General features: G+C 33.5%; 1 protein-coding gene across 1 annotated transcript; it reads left to right on the top strand.

The window, feature by feature from the left end:
• The first annotated feature begins 5434 nt into the window (after positions 1 to 5434).
• On the top strand, positions 5435 to 11345 carry LOC143593770 (putative 1-deoxy-D-xylulose-5-phosphate synthase 2, chloroplastic). The gene is made up of 10 exons (XM_077073285.1): positions 5435 to 5669; positions 5901 to 6077; positions 6499 to 6663; positions 6755 to 6905; positions 8794 to 9065; positions 9517 to 9790; positions 9863 to 10170; positions 10333 to 10614; positions 10705 to 10989; positions 11114 to 11345. Exons 1-10 carry the CDS (start codon positions 5544 to 5546, stop codon positions 11264 to 11266), a joined length of 2193 nt encoding a protein of 730 aa, XP_076929400.1. The 5' UTR covers positions 5435 to 5543; the 3' UTR covers positions 11267 to 11345.
• Positions 11346 to 21423: the final 10078 nt, after the last annotated feature.

The raw sequence follows: 21423 nt of genomic DNA, 5'->3' as shown, positions 1-21423 counted from the left end.
AAACCTTTAAAAATCACCTAAAATCATATTTTGATCTTAAACATGATTACAAACCAGGAACATACGGACTTTTGACCAAAAACACGGATTAGAACGTTGATATGACGTTTTTACGGTTTAAAAGTTCGGTTTGAAACCCTAAATGAAACCCTAATTAACAAGGCTTGATGATGGATGGTTATTCTTAGTTTTGTGTTATCTTTAGATACTTGTTATAGCTAACCAAGGACTCGAAAACTTGAACAAAAAACTTAACCGATCGAAAAACCGACAACGTATTACCCGTTTAGGGGATGTTTGTGATTTGATTGTGACGTGCTTTTTACTAGATTGTGAAACTTTGCAAGAACATTAGAGATCATATAAGTGAATCCCTGTTCAAATTTGGTAATTTTTTTATAAACGGAGAATATTCCACGAATTTATTACCGTTTATTGGCATTTTATTATGAAAATTATCTAAACTTATTAAAACATTATAAAATTTGGTTTGGAACTCAGAAAAGTGATGGTAAGATCACTGGTAAAATTTGGGATCATTTGAAGATGTTTAAGTAAAGTTTATGCGTTTGCGGTTTAATAGGGTTTTAACAGCCGAAAAATGCCCCAAAAGGTATTTTGACAATAGAATTGGGTTCTGTAAATTTTACAAGGGTTATTTTATGGTATTGTGATCAATCAAAAAAATTATTGAATTTTTCATGAATTTTTTGATATAAACGGGTTAATTATGGGTTAATTATAACACTTAAAATGATTTTTACAAATAAATAGCTAAATGTAAAAATCTGGAAATATTTTTATAAAATTCTAAGGATTTAAATTATTTTAAAAAAAATTATCATAATTTATATATAATTATACAAATAGTTATGATAATTTAAAGATTTAAATTATATATGTTTTGATAAAACCGACAGCATTATGTTTAACGAACAGACTGGTATGTCAAAACGTCAAAAGTGGTCAAATATCATAGTTTTTAATGAATTTGATAAAAACGAACTTTTTACGAGATTTCCGGACAGTTTGGGTGATTGTACACGTTTTGTATAATCAAACCCGTATGAAAACGGAAACGAACCATGCAACCAATCCAGATACCGAAACATTAAATTTCTTTTATAAATCAAATAATTTTATCAAATAGTATGTGTACTTAAGTTTGTGAGATCTTACTTATTTCAGAAACGCTGTGAACGATCAACTTAGTCAGGCACGAAAACGGTAAAACTGGGCCAAGTCTGGTTTTGAACATTTCATAACGTACAACGTCACAATTTAAGACTACTGACATGTTCTGAGCCTAACAGCCATAACCAGACTAGATATACAGCCCAATTTAGTTTAAAGATTGTACTCGTGTTAATAGTACACTGTCGATGCTATAATCGAGACACACTAGGTACTAATACGTATTACTGGTTCGAACTACGATAAGGTGAGTTTCACGACCCCACTTTCTAAACTGTTTTACGAACTTTTGGGGTGGAAAACATGTTTACACATACTTATTTACTTGAAAACTTGTTATAATGTGAATTATCTATGTAACACTTGAAAGTCCCCACAAACACAAATGATTAACTTCGTGCCGATGACGTGTGGATAGTACTATCGGTTTTCAAGTACGAACACATATATTGGTTTACGAACATATATTATGAACTTTATGAACTTTACATACATGCATACATGCATATTATGAACTTTACGAACACATATATTGGTTTTTGTTCGTACCCGTGAAACTTGAAACTCACCAACAAGACGTGGTTGACCTGTTTTAACATGCTTTCCAGGCGAACCAAAGTTGGAATAAGTTACTTATGTGTTCGGTGCTAGAAGTGAGACTGAATCGCTGTAGATAAATACAAGTATAATAATAAAGAATAAACCGCCACGAGAACTTGTTATGTGTTTTTCGCCTAGTTTGTTAACTTAGTACCAACAAATGTAATATGATGTAAATTAGTTTGTAAATTTTCTTTATAACAATGTGGTTTATACAAAAGGTGTCTATTACATTCCCGTATTACGCTTCCGCAATTACCTAGTGGAGGTCTGACAATAAAAACACAACCTAACCCTAAATGTGATGCATCAATACAAACTACCAAGTCTTCATTACCATCAGGCAAGGCAAAGACTGGAGCTTGTTTAAGTCTTCAAAAATTCTACAAAGGCCTCCTCCTAAAGCTTACCTCAACTGAAAACTATTATCGTTTTGGTTATACCAGCAAATGGTGCATCTATCTTGGAGAAGTCCTAAATAACCAATAGTAGCCCATCACCCCTAAAAAACTACGTATTATAGTTGCGTTTTGAGGAGTCTTCTAATACTGCCTCAATCTTAGTGGTGTCTACAACGATCCAGTCAGGATTGACTATGGCCTATAAACTGCACTTCATGCAACCATAATACACATTTCAAAAATTTAGCATACAACATCTCTTTCTTGGGAGTCTTCAACACTTCTCTTAAGTGTTTAGCATGTTCAAACTCGATCCATGAATAAATTCATATATCGTTTTTTGGTGCATATTATGTGTGACAATAGCTTAATATATAGGTTGTTTTGTTTATCATATAATCAATTACGGTAATAGTTTTGTATTAGGCGAACTTGATGGGCTAGAGAATTAACTTATAAGAGAACTTAACAAGTTCACCAAACTAAAGCCCAACCCCAAGCTCAGAAAACATGTCAAATATATAAATGACATATAGTTTGCGGTTTTAAGTTAGACATCACAAATCTATAAGTTCGTCTCTATGAGTCAGCAGTTTATATCCGTAGAAGAACATAACCGAGTTCTTGTTTGGTGGTTGTAATATTGGTTATAATCAATAATAGAGGAATATTAAAGTGATCGTGTTCGTGTTGTTATACTCATCTATTACTCATGATTGTTAATCAGAATGATTTTTCACCTCTGATCATACGATTCAGTCTCGTCAACATCCGACTATAGACCTTTATTTGGTATCAAAGCTTTTTCTTAATATCGTGTAGTTCAGAATTGATTTACGAGTACTGCACGAGTTATTAATTCAAATTTTATGTTTAAGGTAGTAAGTAATTCATCCTACTATTGTTTTTCGTGATCTCCAGTTTGTTACAGCCGTCAAAGTATTCAAGTTAGTCATTTTTGGAAAGTCATAGAAGTTCTTGGGCGAACTTCTTAATTACGGTTTATCAGCAAGCGAAGTTAACTAAATTCAATGAACTTAAAGAATGTGTTAGGAAAACTTAGTGGAAGAAATTAATCCAAGAATATTATAATATTACCTATGATGCCCTACTCCATATCAAGATAACGAACTTGTTCCAGAGGCTTATAATTGGAAGTTGCGTGGCACAATTCAAGTGATCTTATTTTAAAATAAAGTGAACTTATTTAATAAGGTTCAAATGAACTTAATTCTTAAACGAACTTAACTTTAATCTTCCATTAACTTGTGGGTAGTTTTATTTTCAGGTGAACTTACTCTTGTTTGAGCGAACTTGTGTGACTCATTATTATAGACTAATTTACTCGAAAGTATTATAGGTGAAGTTGTCGGACGAAGTTAATGTCAAGCGTAGTTATTATCCGAGCTAAGTTGTTGAAGCGAACTTATTGTCGGGCAGATCGAGTTAGACAAGTATTCTTATCTCAAGCGAATTCAGGTGATTTCGTGTTATTTCAAGTGAACTTTCTTTCGTTACGTCATGGTCCTTACAGACTTCTTACAATGTTTGGAAAGAAATTAATTTCATACGACTTGTGATCAAGTGAAAATATCAACTAGTGGATAATATAAGATCAGATTGCTAAGACTATTAATTTTAATATCAACATTGATATTATATTTTCTAACACGGACATGGTGTGAGCTTGTTATTTCAAAGGAAGTTGCTAATATTAATAGTTTATTGCAATTCAGAATTTGCGTAACACGGATTTGGGGGGGATACGAGCTAGTATAACGAATTTCAAATCCATTTCTTAGTCGGCTTGTTAATCAGTTCAGCTTAAAAGGGTTAATGGGACTACAGAAAAGTCGGATTTGGATTTCTCGCTCCGTATTAAATTGACTTCAATGGCAAGAGTAAGTAACACGTTAGAAACGGGTGATAAAATCGGAAGCCCAAATAAGCCACCAAAATTGGTTATAGGTGCAGATTTTGCTGTTTGGAGAAAACAATTTCTGGTGTTTATTGAAAATCAAGATGCTAGAATGTGGAGTTGCATGACCAATGAATATATTTGACCAGTCACTAAAATAGAAGGAAGACAAATAGCGACAAAGTATGTCAACATGTCCGATGCTGACAAGCGAATGTATGATGTAGAAGAGAAAGCCATTCGTGTAATTAAGATGATGTTACCTGATACGGGGAACTATCTTTTCAAAAGGTATCTTTTTTTTTGGATATGGGGGACCAAGTTAAAAAATGTGTAGGAGTGGCATGTTCAACAAAATCTTCGGGAACAAATAGAAGGAATTGTGCTTCTGGCAATAGTGAAAGCTCTAAGGCTGTGGAATTGACTCAACATGCACTCAAAGCTGATATTACTTCCGTAAAGGACAGGAAAGCATGTTCAGCAGATGAAGAAACATCTTCAGTGGATGAAGAAAAGAAGGATACAAGTAAAGATAATGGGGATCAAGGATGCAGAACATCAAAAGCCCATGGCAGACATTTAGTCTGAGGTAAGTATTCACCCTGTATGTTCTAATTGTTCTATGTTGTCGGTTCAAATCACTAACTTAGTTGGTGAACTTAATGCATTTAAAGAGGCAAACATGATTATATAAAATAGAGAAAAAGCCTATAAGAATAGATATTAGTGGGTTAAAAGCTACTATTGGTGAAAAAATTCAAGTAATTGACTTAGCATATGCCACAGTGGAAGAAAATGCAAAAGATTTTGCTAATAAAAGTAAAGAACAAGTAGACGCTTATGTTAAAATAGTATAACTAAACCGGAAACTTGAGCAATTCAGAAATTCATCTTTCGTATTAGACCATATGATAAGTTTCCAATGATCTAATAAAGATACACAAGGGTTGGCATTAAGATGACGCAAACATGACAGATGACGCAAACATGACAGATGATAGAGAATGATGAAAATAAACCATAACACATGTCTTAGTCTACTGTAAATGAAAATTAATATTTGTTTTTTATTACCTCAGGTCCTCGATTTAAGTGCTAATTTCGTTTGGCTGCTAAAATATATGAAGGTAACCATATTAATTAAATATCGATAACGTTTAATTTATTAAAATTTTAACACAAAAGATTGATAAAAGCCATCTTGTATAATATTGATTTTGCAAACGTGTCAGGTGGTCTAATTTGACTAGATTTCATTTTTTCCAAATGAAATAATATCAATCATTTATTGCTAATACGAAATGCTAGCTTCTTGAAGGGAATCCATACTCTTGGTTAGTCTATAAAAGGTTCTAAAACCCTCTTCAAAAATTCAAGCCAATCCCAAACTCTCTCCTATTTCTTTGGTGTTCCAAGAATTACATCAACAAATGGCTCTATGTGGTTCTTTCAAGGGTGGATTTGTTCCCGTGCCTGCCATAGCTCAAAATGAATACAGTTCTTCAAGTAAGCTTAGTTCATCCACCAACGCGATTATACCGTTAAACAGACGAAAGGTTAGGCATTTTATGTTCATCTCTTGTTTACGGCCTATATGTTTCAAAAGGGGATAGCGGCGCAGCTTGTTGCTCGCTTACCCATTATTTAGATGTAGTTCGGTTTGTGTTATATATAAAAGGATCAATATTTTCTCCTAAAATGATCATAAACTATTGTCCTAACTATATGAACATGCTTAGTTATGTTGCATACACATATTTGATCATATTATTTCTTGATTTTACTAGTTTACGGGAATCGTAACGGCTGCAAAAGAAAATATGACTAACGAACAAGAGGACCTAGCAATCGTCAATACTAATAGGACCACATCAACCATCCTCAAGTATTCTGGGGAGAAACCGAAAGCTCCGATCTTGGATACTATTAATTATCCAATTCATATGAAGAATCTTTGTCTAGCGGTAATTGCATCAGCAAAAGTATTATTGAATTTTCTTTAAATATCAAAAATATATTTAACCTAGTGGTATAGGTGTTTGATAAAGCTTTATTTTATCGATGAATAAATTAAATCGTCAATGATCAAATCTTATAGATGAAACATATAAACTAATAATTATTTAAAAAAAAAAACAGTGGCCAAACAAAAAGGATTAGAAGAAAATTTGTTTGTTTTAATTTATAGAACATATGGTTAATATTTTTTTATTTTATATTTAATTCAATTTAATTAACTTTAGATACCACATCAATTGGTAGCTAGGCCCCCCTTACTTGCGTGTATCACGTGGAGTCGAAATTTATGGCATGAAAATAACTAGAAAACCAACACAATTATTCAATTTTTTTTAACCTAATTCACGTTAAATTATGTAATTGTAGGAGCTCGAACAATTAGCTGCTGAACTCCGAGAAGAGATCGTATACACCGTGTCAAAGACCGGTGGTCACCTGAGTTCGAGCTTGGGGGTGGTTGAGTTAACCGTCTCACTCCATCATGTGTTCAACACCCCTGAAGACAAGATCATTTGGGACGTTGGTCACCAGGTATTACTAGGCCGAGTTGTTATTTTTTGTGTGATGTCATCTTAAAATAAACAGAATATGTGATAACTCGTCTTATGTTACGTACGTATAGGCATACCCACATAAAATATTGACAGGCAGGAGGTCCAGAATGAGAACGATTCGACAAACGTGTGGGCTCGCTGGGTTCCCCAAGAGAGATGAGAGTCTTCATGATGCGTTTGGTGCAGGCCATAGCTCCACTAGCATTTCTGCTGGTTTAGGTATTTCACATTTAGACATTTAGTAACCATATTTCGATTTAAAAGCTCGATAAGGGTGTCATAATCATATTATGTCATATGATATTCTTATAAAGTTATTTTGTCATTTTATTGACGTCGTTATGTTGTTCTTGTAAAATATATAATAAATATTTGAAAACTCATGCTAAATAAGATAAAGATGACTTTTTCCATGTGCATGTTCAAATGTATTTGAATGATATTGTACATGCAACTTCTCTTTTATCTTTTATACAATACGTTAGTTTGAAAATTAAATTAATATTTTGAGCCAAATATTTTGAAAAATCATACTTTTCCTATATCAAAAATTAAAAGTAATATCTATAGCCACATATTTTGGAAAATACCATCTTGATATTATTCAATATGATTTTAGTTGTTTTTTAAAGAGTTTTATTAACAAAACAACAATAACCTATAAACCAAAAAGGAATTCAAATTAACAAAATTCATATCTAAATTAATTAGTAGTAGGTTCTAAACTTTCATTGCATCTGTTACGTACAGAACCATATCCATGTTTTTCCTGAAACAACACAACGTTTTTTCTCTATGTTTCTCGAATTCTGTCGCCGACACAAGCTTGCAACTTGCGCCATAATTCTGAAAGAAGCCCACTCAGATGGTCTAAGTATATTGGTCTAAGAGCATTCACATCTAATCTCGTATCTTCAAATTCAAAATCACACAAAAAATCACTAAGGGCGTGTTCGTTTCACGGAATTCGTGGGAATTCAAAGGAATGGGAATTAAAATCTCATGACATGACGTGTTCGTTTCATTGGAATTGGAATCTTAATTCCATTGTGGTGTGTTCGGTTCAAAGAATTGGAATTGGAATTCAAATCCTTCAAATTCCTTTAAATATAGGGATTTCAAATCCTTTCAAAATGTGGAGGAATTCAAGGAAATTCATTGTAATCTTATTCCGAGTATTTTTTTTTAACGAGAACAACGAACAAAACATTTTAGTTTTTTTAGATTTTTTTTTAATTTATATTTTGAGTTATGATTTTTTTATTAATATTTTTGAATATTTTTTGAGGGGTTTTTAATCTTAATAGAAAACCCATAAAAAAAACTCAAAAAAAAAAATTATAAAAAAATCATAACGCAAAATATAAATAAAAAACAAAAAATCTAAAATGTTTTCGCCGGTGTCATTGTAAAAAAAAAAAAAAACTTGATGTCTATTCAATTGTCAAACGAACACATTAAGAATGTATTTGGATTTTAATTCCCCCCAATTCCAATTCCTATTGGAATGTTCAGATTCCAAATCCAATTCCTTCAAATTCCAAATCCTATGCAAATTCCAATTCCAATCCATTTCATTCCGTGAAACGAACGCGCCCTAAGTTTTCTCTTTCATTTTCAGTTAAATGATATTTTTTTATACCTTTATCAACATATTTTCTCTCACATTCACTCACAATCACTTTCAGTAAATATTAAAATAAAAATTATAGGATGCTTCATGAACTTTTCAAGTATACAGAAAAATCACCACAATTCTCTCTCTATCTCATTCTCTCATTCATTAACAACACCTTAAACCACTCTCTAAATTATGAAGACCTTCCTCACAAAATTTAATGGGTTGAATGAGAATGATGTAAGTACTTTTACTAGAAATATTATTTGTAAGCAAACAATCATATATTGACGTAAAAGTCTCACCAATAACAAGACCATTAGTGTTTAGATACCTGTATATTAAATGATACATAGGTTGCATCTATTGATTTCCAGGCTCCAAAAACCTATATGACATATAAGAGAAACACTGAGTTCAACTAAATTTGGTATTTATTAAATTATCCATAAGAGAAAAATGACATTGTTCACTTACAATTCAATGCAGGAATGGCGGTTGCTAGAGACTTACTGGGAAAGCACAATCACGTAATCGCAGTGATCGGGGATGGAGCCATGACAGCAGGACAAGCATACGAGGCTATGAATAATGCAGGCTACCTTGACTCCAATCTCATCATAGTCTTGAATGATAACCGCCAAGTCTCCCTACCCACAGCCACTATTGACGGTCCTGCACCGCCCGTTGGGGCTCTCAGTCGATCCCTCACAAGGCTACAAACCAGCAAGAAGTTTCAACAACTACGCGAAGCCGCAAAGGTCCAATTTCCTCTATTCTTATTTGATGTATTCCACATAATAAATAACTTATATATAAATCCCAAAGATGCTACTTAATTATTAAACCTCTAAAGAGAATACATCTTCAGATGGATATAAATTTGTGCGTTGGCTTCATTTGACTAAAAAATGTGACAAGCTTTCAATTGTTTTTTTTTCTCCATTTTATATATGACTTAACTTTTTTCACTGTATAGTGTACAACATGCCATCTAATTAAATTTTGTTAATTTAAATGGCAATTGAAAGTTACACAAATGTAAAAAATAAAGTCAGATGAAAATAGTTAGAAAAGATCAGAATATAAATAATAGATTATTAAACTTATATCTCAAAGATGTTATTTAATTATAAAACTAATGAAACATTTTAATTTTAAAATGGAGTTAGTTTGTACATTGGGGTAAATGTCATATTTTGTGATTAATAGGAAGTAACAAAGAAATTGGGGGATAAAACACATGAAGTTGCAGCAAAAGTGGATTCTGCCATAAAAGGAATTGTGGGTGGCCAAGGGGCTTCCATGTTTGAAGAGCTTGGGTTGTACTACATTGGTCCGGTAGATGGACATAATCTAGAAGATCTTGTTTATGTTTTTGAAAAGATTAAGTCTATGCCGGCTCCCGGACCAGTTCTAGTCCACATTGTTACCGAAAAAGGCAAAGGATACCTCCCAGCTGAAGTTGCTGCTGACAAAATGCATGGTATTGCAAGTTTTACAATCAAATGAACATTTGAAATTAAAACACAAGTCTTTCTAATATGATATTTTGTAGGTGTTGTGAAATTCGATACTAAAACCGGAAAACAGGTGAAAACCAAGACCAAAACACTCTCGTATACTCAATACTTTGCGGACTCTTTGGTTGCTGAAGCGAAGGAGGATAACAAAATAGTTGCTATTCATGCGGCTATGGGAGGAGGCACCGGTCTTAACACATTCCAAAAAGAGTTTCCTACGAGGTGTTTTGATGTTGGCATAGCCGAGCAGCATGCGGTCACCTTTGCTGCGGGTTTAGCAACCGAAGGGCTGAAACCGTTTTGTGCCATTTATTCATCATTCCTACAAAGAGGTTATGATCAAGTAAGATCTCTGGCATATTGTTAAAGGGGATATTTCAATAAATGATATTGTACAATATGATGGATAACTACTATTACCTTTAAAATGATTTTAGTGTATTGATAAGTAAGCTACTATTCGAAGATATGAGCACTGGTTAAGTAAATGTATTTGATGGTGCAGGTGGTTCATGATGTTGATCTTCAAAAGATTCCGGTTAGATTCGCTATGGATAGGGCTGGTTTGGTGGGAGCAGATGGTCCGACTCACTGTGGTGCATTCGATACAACATTCATGGCTTGCTTACCAAACATGGTGGTGATGGCTCCTTCTTGTGAGGCGGAGCTCATGCATATGGTGGCCACAGCAGCAGCCATCGATGATCGTCCTAGCTGCTTCAGGTACCCAAGAGGCAATGGGATAGGCTCATTACTCCCACCAAATAACAAAGGAACTCCAGTAGAGGTACTTAGTTTGTATATTCATGATGATATTTTGCGCATTGTGTACATGACTATTGTTGAGTCTTTATTTGACTATCAAAACTTCAAATAGGTTGGAAAGGGAAGGGTGATTAAGGAGGGAAATAGAGTGGCCTTATTGGGATATGGAACCATAGTACAAAGCTGTTTAGCAACAAGTGATCTTCTTCAATCGATAGGTATCTCTGTGACCGTAGCAGACGCAAGATTTTGCAAGCCACTTGATGGAAATTTGATCAAACAACTGGCAAATGAGCATGAGGTACTCATCACAGTTGAAGAAGGCTCTATTGGAGGATTTAGCTCTCATGTTTCTCATTTCTTAGCATTAAATGGATTACTCGATGGAAACCTTAAGGTATTTTCGATGACAACACCATATCTTATATCTAATACATTAATCCTTTTCTCATGCATTATCCTTATAGCAGTGACAAAATGAAAATGTTGTAGTGATTCGATATTTCTTTTTTTGTACACAGTGGAGAGCAATGACACTACCTGACAGATATATTGATCATGGGGCTCAATCTGACCAAATTGAGGAGGCTGGTCTCACCCCAAAGCACATAGCGGCTACAGTTCTATCATTGATTGGTGAGAACAAAGAGACACTTCATGTTATCAACGTATAGTATGAAAAAAGATTCATGGTCTATATATTTTTATATACTATAAATCCGAACAAAAAAATTCCTATCAACACAAAACAGATGAGGGCAAAGTCTGAAGGACGCTTCTAAATAGAATCTACCTATCCTTATGATATACACGATCCCTTGTAAAATTTGTTGGCATATTTTTTTTCAAGAAAGTGTTTCAAATTGTATCTTATATGTAAAATGTTTTGTTTAATAAAAAAAGTTGTATTGTTTTTTTAGGTTACTATCCTTAACTGCAATTTGAGGCACCATAATGGTAATAATTGAGTTACAGTAATTGATTAGGAGTTAATCCAAAGAGTTTTAGACTGACAGTTCCTTACTGATTAATCACAAAACATTTTCATAAAAATGTTTGTAAATAACACTCACAAAACATCTATCCATCCTGCAATTAGTCTGAAAAGTAAGTCAACACAAATGCTTGTGAATAACACAGGGTCGGCTCCGAGAAAGCAAAAAAAAAAAATTTGGACCGAAGATGAACTTTTTTAAGGCCTTAAAGAAAAGGAGTATTTTGTTGGTTTTAAACAATGTAATTTTAATATGGGTTTACTTTGTTATAATTGGGTTGTGTAAAAAAACTTTTGTATAAATATAAGATTAAACATGCCTCAAATGAGAGTAGAACCCATAAACTTTGCTTTAGGTTGGGAGTAATACCTCTTTGCCACTAGACCAAACTAACGGTTATTTAATTGAGTTTAAACACTAAAAATACATATTGTTTAAATAGAAATACATATAATTTAAAAAAAATAAAATAAAAATTCGGGCATAGCGGGTGTCAGGCATGTGCCGTCGACCACCCTACCACACCTTATGGCCAGCCCTGGAGTAACACTAGTACCTAATAACAAAACATTTCCATACGTCAACACAAGTGCTTGTGAATAACACTACCTAATCACAAAACATTTTTATACGTCAACACAAATGATGGTCAACTCGAAATTGAAAGAGTATGATTCAACCGTGTTTTGATTATTCACAAATGGCCGATATATACAAGAATGTCCATCTATCCCTCCTAGAACTTAGTGGATGATATCAATTACATTAATGCATAAATACTAACTAAATATAGCATACTAATATTTAGGTTAATACATCCCCTCAGTCTGAGCGGGAGATGGCGGACATGCAAATTGGATTGAAAACGTGAACATTGCGGGTGTGGTAATCCTTTAGTAAAAGTATCCGCATATTGAAATTAGTTGGGATGCATAGAACTCGAATTGCATCAATTCGTACTTTTTCTCGAACAAAATGTATGTCGAGTACTACATGTGTTATTGTGTTGGTGTTGAACTAGATTTTCTAATAAATATACCACGGAAATTTTATAACAATGAGGGTGGCTTGATGAGTAGGAACAAATAGTTCGGGAAGGAGAATCTAGAACCACCTCGTTTATGCCACCGTGTTTGCAAGCCTCAATATTTTGCTTCAACGCATGAATGAGAAATTATCGGTTATCATTTTAACGATGAAAAAACTAAGTTGCCCCCCTAAATATACACAATTAATGCAAGTGGGATGTCGTCAGTCCGTACAACCCTCCAATTGGCATCAAAATACGCGCACGGTTTAAGCGATGTGGAGGGAGATATCTAAAGGTTGTGATTAGTTGTTTCTTTTACATATTGAATACTCATTTGAACCCCTTCACGAGTGGCATGCATGAAAAGACGGATTTGATGAACCACGTATGTTAGGTCCGGATGGGTGGGCGAATGTAAGATACTGTATAGCTCCGGCGAATTGTTTATTATGAGTGGCATTAATGATAGTGTCATACCGATTATGCAAAAACCCAATTAACCTATAGACAAGTACGTCTTGTATCAATTCTTGAGAAGTATGCCATACCGATCACTCAAGTTTTGTCTTGAGTGGCATTGATGATAGTGACATACCGATCATGCAAAAACCCAACTAACCTATAGGCATGGTACGCCTGGTATCGATTCTAGAGAAGTATGTGACCAACATTATACTTTTGATAATTTATTTAATTATTTACAAAACAATTATATAGAAATGATTATGAAGTTTTGTTTTGAATGCTGACTAGTAGGTTTTATTTTGAAAGTAACAAACACTTAAACTAGTTTAGGAATTAACGAGAACATAATCACACCCACGATTCAGATAAATACAAAACTTGACTTAACTTTTTAAACAAAGGGTTTGGTTAATCACGATTGATATTCTAGGTTTGCTAACAAGGATTCCTAATCATAGGCATCAACAATCTTATCTCATGCGTACCTAATAGCTAGAGGTTCCTTCACAACATGACTTAGTTCAGAACTATTGTATGCAATTCATAAGCAAAGAACAATCAAAAAAAACCCTAGCACACATCAATCCTAATAGGAGTAAACATCTTAAAATATCAATGATGCAAGAAAATCTCGATTGTTATGAGTTTAAAACAATACTAACAATTATATGCATACAACTTTAATCAAATATAATCAAATAGTTCAGCCAAATGTACAAAGAGTGATCATATCTTACAACCCTATACTCGGGAATGATTCGGATGAACTAGCCTCACATCCACATCATCCGGTAGCGATTGGAGGTGATCGAGTCTCCAGAGACGGATAGAATGGGCGATACTCTCTTAGGGTACAAAACTTAGAAAATATTAGTTAACCATAAAATTTTACTCATTTTTAGGTGCTTGGCATATCGCGGGGGACTAAGCTGCACTTTTTTATATGTCGCGAAGAGCAAACTAGTTAGGTACATAATCTGGCTCCCTCACGTGTCGAGAGAGAGGTGTTCTCTTTTGCATGTCACGTGCGAAATCTAGACCTAGAATTTTAATCTACTTTATATTTTAAATTTGAATCGCTCTCATCTTTTTGAAACTTCATTCGATGCTCGTGCAAGTCCTAAGTTAGCCTCTTTAATGATCAATAACATGAAATACATAAGCTTGTATGACGTACCATTGTTCACACTAAAAACTAATAAAACAATCCAATAATATTGCAACATCCCATAAACTTCCGTGCCAAATTTACCATCTTTATAAGTTGAAGGACCAAGTTTTCTTTAAGCTAAACTAAGAGTCCAAGATCTAATCTATAGTTAAGCAAAATTCAGATTACACAGACGGTCTAATCTATGAGACGGCCCGTATGAAACGCGACTTGGATATTAAGTTATCTCTTGTGACATACCGTCTCTTATGTAGGAGCATAGAAAGATCAAAATAATATCTTTTATTTTTATTATAATTGAATTTCCAATTTTTATTTTATTTAGTTTTCTATTTGACTTAAAATTCCCAACTATAAAATGGGATCTAGGTTTATTGTTTAGTTAGTTTTTTATTAAGTTTTATTGATAAGAACTTTGTTCTTAGAACCTATGATTTAGTTTATCTGTCTTTGATTAACTAAATTATCATGAGCCTTTTGAATAGCAGTCTATCTTGCCTGCTATTTTGAGAAGGGGTCATCTAAGCCGGTCTAAACTCCAAAGTTAGTTATTAGACATATGGCTTGTATAATAGATATATGGCCCCTATAAGCATTGTTGTCAAAATACAATCCTAACGTGTCAAACTCAGTTGTCGACACATCCTCATGCGTGGACTAATAAATGAAAGCATTTCACGACCATTTCCATGATCACACTTTCGTTAATCATTCTACACTCTTAAAACAAGCTAACTAGTGTTCTTGAAGTTCTAAGCAAGTTCAAGTAAGCTCAAAGTGTTCTGAGGCAGTAGGAGGCTTTTATCATGTACTCTAGAGGTGTTAAAAGCAATCACAAGTCATCCCTATGTTTTGTTAAACTCGAAAGTAAGGTATAGTGAACTTATAACTCGTTTAAGTTTATTTTTCACTAATTTAGCCTATGATTGAACTATAATCGATCAAACCTCGGTTAAGTTAAGTTAAAGAAGCTGCATAAGTATTTTTAAGTATGTTTAAGACCATAGACCACTTAAACGTGTATCAGAAAGTTGTTAAACTGATGTTTAACCTTAATGGACAAAAAAGAAGGTTAGATGGATCGTCTAATGGTCCTTCTCAATCCATTTTCATATGGGTCAAGTTGAAAAGATTATACGGCATGTCACAAGATTATATGGTATGTCCCTGCGTTCAAATGGACTGTCTCTAACTTGTGACACCCCGTATGAACCTCTTTCAGTCAAAAGGGTCAAACTAAGGATGATACGAACAGTCTAATCATGATACGATCCGTCTCCTATTAAATTTTATTATTTTAATGAAAGTTAAGTTTTCAACCAATAAACAAAACCAATATTTATAAACACGGTTTGAAATAATACAATTAGGTCGGCGTGGTCTACAGTTGGATCAAAAGATGATCTGAGTATTCACGTAAACCAAATCTTTATAGGTTAAGCAACTATTAAACAAGAACCTTTTCAAACGAGACACCGAACAAACAACCTAGGTGAATTCGTTAAACATTTACATACTCTATAAATAAACGAAAGATGATATGAGTATTCACGTAAACCAAATCTTTATAGGTTAAGCAACTATTAAACAAGAACCTTTTCAAACGAGACACCGAACAAACAACCTAGGTGAATTTGTTAAACATTTACATACTCTATAAGATAAATGGATTGTTTGTCTTAAAGAGTCAATGAAACATTTACATGAGATTAAATGATCTATAAAACTTATAATACAAAATATAAAATAAAAGCAACTAAAACAGAATATATATGTATTTGGATTCAAACATAACTGACTAGCAGGCATTCTATATGTTAATCTGTAACACCCATATTTTTATACAACTTTTTTTTTCCAAAAACCGGTCCAAATTTTTCTTAGTATTATTTTAGAAAAGTGTGGAAGGGTACACTAATATAAAATAATTAAACAACCAACTTTAAATTTCCCATTATATATTTGATGGGTGCAAGTTTACATCATAAAAACTAATTTAAATCTCTCATAATTTTTACATCCAAAAAGGGGTTAAAAACATATGTTCGATCCTTCGACGTACCGAGATTCGATCAACCCTTGTTAATTTATCACAGGTGATTTACCTTAAAACATTAATTAAGCCACTATAAGCTAATGCAAAGTGTGTTCTTTCACCTATAATATTTTACAGAATATAGGGTCATCCATCTATGACTGAACAGCGGATCACGCAAAGTGTTAAAACAACTGATTAACCAATTATAACACAACAACTAACACCCGACAGTAGTTAAGAAAACTTATCACGTCAATTTCGTTACTGCTGTACATTATTTATATTTACCTATACAAATAATATATTCACACAGGTTTTATAAGAGATACACAATGAGAAGTGTAAAAAGGATTTGTGATCATACAAAAAAACCCTTTAAAAGAATTTAAAAAATCATAACTTAAAATATAAATAAAAAACTAAAAAATTTAAAAAACTAAAATATTTCCGCCATCATTTCTGTTATAAAAATAAAAAATATATACAAAAAAATAAAAATAAAAATTGACGAGAAGACGCATTACCGAGATCATAAACACAATGACGAAAATGAACAAAAACACAATTATAACTAAAAAAGACACAACAGATCGCAAAATATAACACAATGTCGGACAAAATATAGCACAATATTTAGTAATATAACACAATATAAAGAAGAAAAGACACAATGTCAAGGAAAAAAGACACAATTAATAACGAAAATAAACACAAAACAGAATGATAAACAAAAAGGAATAACAAAAAGATACAATGATTTTTTTCACTCACCGTTGTGTTTTTTTTAGAATGAGAAAGACGGTGGAAACATTTTTGTGTTTTTACTTTTTTTTGTTTTTTTATTCAATTTTGAGTTATGATTTTTTATTATTTTTTAAGGGTTTTTTTGTGTGACTAAAAATTCTTCTCATCCTACTCATTTGTATCCCCATTTATAGAATAACTCCAGTTTTATCACACCATAACAATTTAACAACTAATATCATAAGATGATAATACTATAAAATTATATTGGGAGTCGCATGAACTTACCTGAATGTTTAGAAAATTTTTACGGTGAACCTTTTGTCAACTTCGCCCTATCTCCAATAACCATATTATTTTTTTAACCCGGTTACTACAATCTCCATTATAATAATAATTAGTGATTTACCCGCGCGTTGCGCGGTGAAATTTGTCGGTAAATCCGGGTGTGGTGCCGACATGTCAACGCGAATTCGGTCGGCATTTGCTACATTCGTTACGGTACCAGAACTAAACTTAAAAAATAAATCGTCAAATTAACATGCTTAAACTAAAAACGAAAAAGAAATAGCGGCACTTGTATAGCGTATCATAAAAAATTAGCATATTTATTCGGTTGGTAAACCGAGCCATTAGTTCCCTAGCATTGGTAAAGCTCGAGCGTTAAGACGGTGAGTTAACATGAATTCGGTCATCATTGTTACGTTCGTTACACTATAGACAATCTTGGTTAACTCTAAGCGCTGAAACCCACGAAATTCATCAAAATAACATATAAAATTTTAATTACTTAAAACGACATTTATTCGGTCAGTAAAACTGGACGGTGGTAAAACGCAAGCGTTGTTCTTCCTGAGCGTCGAAACGGTAATTCTGCATGAATTCTGTCAGTTTCGGTTATGCTCGTTACGATATCATAACTAAATAAAAAACAAAAAAAGTATAAAAATTGAGGTGGGCCAATAGGGTGACGTCGGTCGATAAAACTCGTCTGTTGGTAAAACTCGGGTGTTTCAGCCATGTTCGTTACAGTTTTGGTCGGTTTAAGTTACATTAGTTACGGTGCCGAAACTAAACAAAAAAAATAAAACTGGTTTTCGGTCGGTTATCGTTACGTATGGTATCAAAACTAAAAAAACAAATTTAATTGTGGTCCCGCCACTTGGCCCAATCACGCGCTTGTGGTCAAGCGTCGAGGCGGTAATTCGGCGTGATTTCGGTATGTCTCGGTTACGCTCGTTACGATATCGGAAATAAAAAAAAAACAAAAAAGAAGTAAAGAAATTGAGGTGGGTCAATAGGGTGACGTCGGTCGATAAACTCAGGTGTTGGTAAAACCCGAGCGTTTCCATCATGTTCGTTACAGTTTCGGTCAGCTTTATATACATTAGCTACGTTACTGAAACAAAAAATAAATTGGTGTTCGATCGGTTACCACTACATTTCTCATTGTATTAAAACTAAAAACAAAAAAGAAAATCTAAAAAACTAATAGACCAAATCTATATAGATAATACGGAGCAAGTTAGCATACTAAATTGAACCAAGGTTGCTAAAATGGGCTACTAAATGGAACTGTGGCACCAAAATTCATATTTACTATATATAGTTAACAATAACAATAACAATAACAATAACAATAACAATAACAATAATAATAATAACCGTCAGATCATCCCGTTTTTTAGAGAGCAGCCCACAAAGACCCGGAGATCTAACCGTCGGATCCCTCTCAAATTTGTATAGAGTGTTAATAGAATATAAATATATATTTCCACTAGTCGGATATTCGATCAGAGTTCGGGAATTTCAGTTTTCATCAAGGAAAATGTAACCGTGAACAATGGAGTTTTCCGGTGACTGTTTAGGTTTTCTGGTGACTACAACGGCGGTTTTCGGAGATTGCGAGATGATAGGCTCGTAGATCGTGGCGAGGCGGTTCTATGGCCGCTTGAATAATTCAATTCCGAGTTCGTTTGATATGTTTTTGGTATATTCGAGTGATTTCAAACATAAACCTTAAAGGTACGCTTTTGTTAAAAATGTTTACTTTTCTTGTACGAATTTGCATGAAAATTGGTAGGATGATAGAATGGGTAACGATTATTGATAAAGTATTTGTTAGTAAAAAGGGTAGTTGGCTAGGTTTAGGTTAAACATATAAGGTTAGATCCGTAAAAACGATGAGTAAATGAAGTTGGTATGGTATTAAAATTGGTAGAATAGTTAATCGGACCATAAAGTGTAACGAAAACATAAACTTTATTTGAACGAGTTAGCGGGTGCGATTTGGGACGAATGAGTGTCGTTTGGACCGTGTAAAGCAAGAAGGTTAAGTTGTTATGGCCCGTAACTCATTGTAGTTGTAAGGCGGGCCGTAAGAGAACCTTTATGACATAAATATATGAAAACCAGTTTAGAATCGTATTCATAAGAATTCGATTCGAGTATAAGAAAGTCGATTCTATTGGAATAAAGGCGAACTTGATGGGCTAGAGAATTAACTTATAAGCGAACTTAACAAGTTCACCAAACTAAAGCCCAACCCCAAGCTCAGAAAACATGTCAAATATATAAATGACATATAGTTTGCGGTTTTAAGTTAGACATTACAAATCTATAAGTTCGTCTCTATGAGTCAGCAGTTTATATCCGTAGAAGAACATAACCGAGTTCTTGTTTGGCGTTTAGATTGGTTGTAATATTGGTTATAATCAATAATAGAGGAATATTAAAGTGATCGTGTTCGTGTTGTTATACTCGTCTATTACTCATGATTGTTAATCAGAATGATTTTTCACCTCTGATCATACGATTCAGTCTCGTCAACATCCGACTATAGACCTTTATTTGGTATCAAAGCTTTTTCTTAATATTGTGTAGTTCAGAATTGATTTACGAGTACTGCACGAGTTATTAATTCAAATTTTATGTTTAAGGTAGTAAGTAATTCATCCTACTATTGTTTTTCGTGATCTCCAGTTTGTTACAGCCGTCAAAGTATTCAAGTTAGTCATTTTTGGAAAGTCATAGAAGTTCTTGGGCGAACTTCTTAATTACGGTTTATCAGCAAGCGAAGTTAACTAAATTCAATGAACTTAAAGAATGTGTTAGGAAAACTTAGTGGAAGAAATTAATCCAAGAATATTATAATATTACCTATGATGCCCTACTCCATATCAAGATAACGAACTTGTTCCAGAGGCTTATAATTGGAAGTTGCGTGGCACAATTCAAGTGATCTTATTTTAAAATAAAGTGAACTTATTTAATAAGGTTCAAATGAACTTAATTCTTAAACGAACTTAACTTTAATCTTCCATTAACTTGTGGGTAGTTTTATTTTCAGGTGAACTTACTCTTGTTTGAGCGAACTTGTGTGACTCATTATTATAGACTAATTTACTCGAAAGTATTATAGGTGAAGTTGTCGGACGAAGTTAATGTCAAGCGTAGTTATTATCCGAGCTAAGTTGTTGAAGCGAACTTATTGTCGGGCAGATCGAGTTAGCCAAGTATTCTTATCTCAAGCGAATTCAGGTGATTTCGTGTTATTTCAAGTGAACTTTCTTTCGTTACGTCATGGTCCTTACAGACTTCTTACAATGTTTGGAAAGAAATTAATTTCTTACGACTTGTGATCAAGTGAAAATATCAACTAGTGGATAATATAAGATCAGATTGCTAAGACTATTAATTTTAATATCAACATTGATATTATATTTTCTAACACGGACATGGTGTGAGCTTGTTATTTCAAAGGAAGTTGCTAATATTAATAGTTTATTGCAATTCAGAATTTGCGTAACACGGATTTGGGGGGGATACGAGCTAGTATAACGAATTTCAAATCCATTTCTTAGTCGGCTTGTTAATCAGTTCAGCTTAAAAGGGTTAATGGGACTACAGAAAAGTCGGATTTGGATTTCTCGCTCCGTATTAAATTGACTTCAATGGCAAGAGTAAGTAACACGTTAGAAACGGGTGATAAAATCGGAAGCCCAAATAAGCCACCAAAATTGGTTATAGGTGCAGATTTTGCTGTTTGGAGAAAACAATTTCTGGTGTTTATTGAAAATCAAGATGCTAGAATGTGGAGTTGCATGACCAATGAATATATTTGACCAGTCACTAAAATAGAAGGAAGACAAATAGCGACAAAGTATGTCAACATGTCCGATGCTGACAAGCGAATGTATGATGTAGAAGAGAAAGCCATTCGTGTAATTAAGATGATGTTACCTGATACGGGGAACTATCTTTTCAAAAGGTATCTTTTTTTTTGGATATGGGGGACCAAGTTAAAAAATGTGTAGGAGTGGCATGTTCAACAAAATCTTCGGGAACAAATAGAAGGAATTGTGCTTCTGGCAATAGTGAAAGCTCTA

This window comes from Bidens hawaiensis, unplaced genomic scaffold, assembly GCF_021521415.1.
Source record: "Bidens hawaiensis isolate Kalapana, Puna unplaced genomic scaffold, B.hawaiensis_p1.1 tig00042739_1, whole genome shotgun sequence".
NCBI classification, from domain to species: Eukaryota; Viridiplantae; Streptophyta; class Magnoliopsida; order Asterales; family Asteraceae; genus Bidens; species Bidens hawaiensis.
Note: the sequence above shows the minus strand (reverse complement) of the source record. Positions and strands in the feature narration are given on the sequence as shown.

Coding starts and splice junctions, on each gene's coding strand:
- LOC143593770 (XM_077073285.1), top strand. CDS start 5,544: ATGGCTCTATGTGGTTCTTTCAAGGGTGGATTTGTTCCCGTGCCTGCC. Junction 5,670..5,900: donor TACCGTTAAACAGACGAAAG/GTTAGGCATTTT, acceptor TGATTTTACTAG/TTTACGGGAATCGTAACGGC. Junction 6,906..8,793: donor TAGCATTTCTGCTGGTTTAG/GTATTTCACATT, acceptor AATTCAATGCAG/GAATGGCGGTTGCTAGAGAC.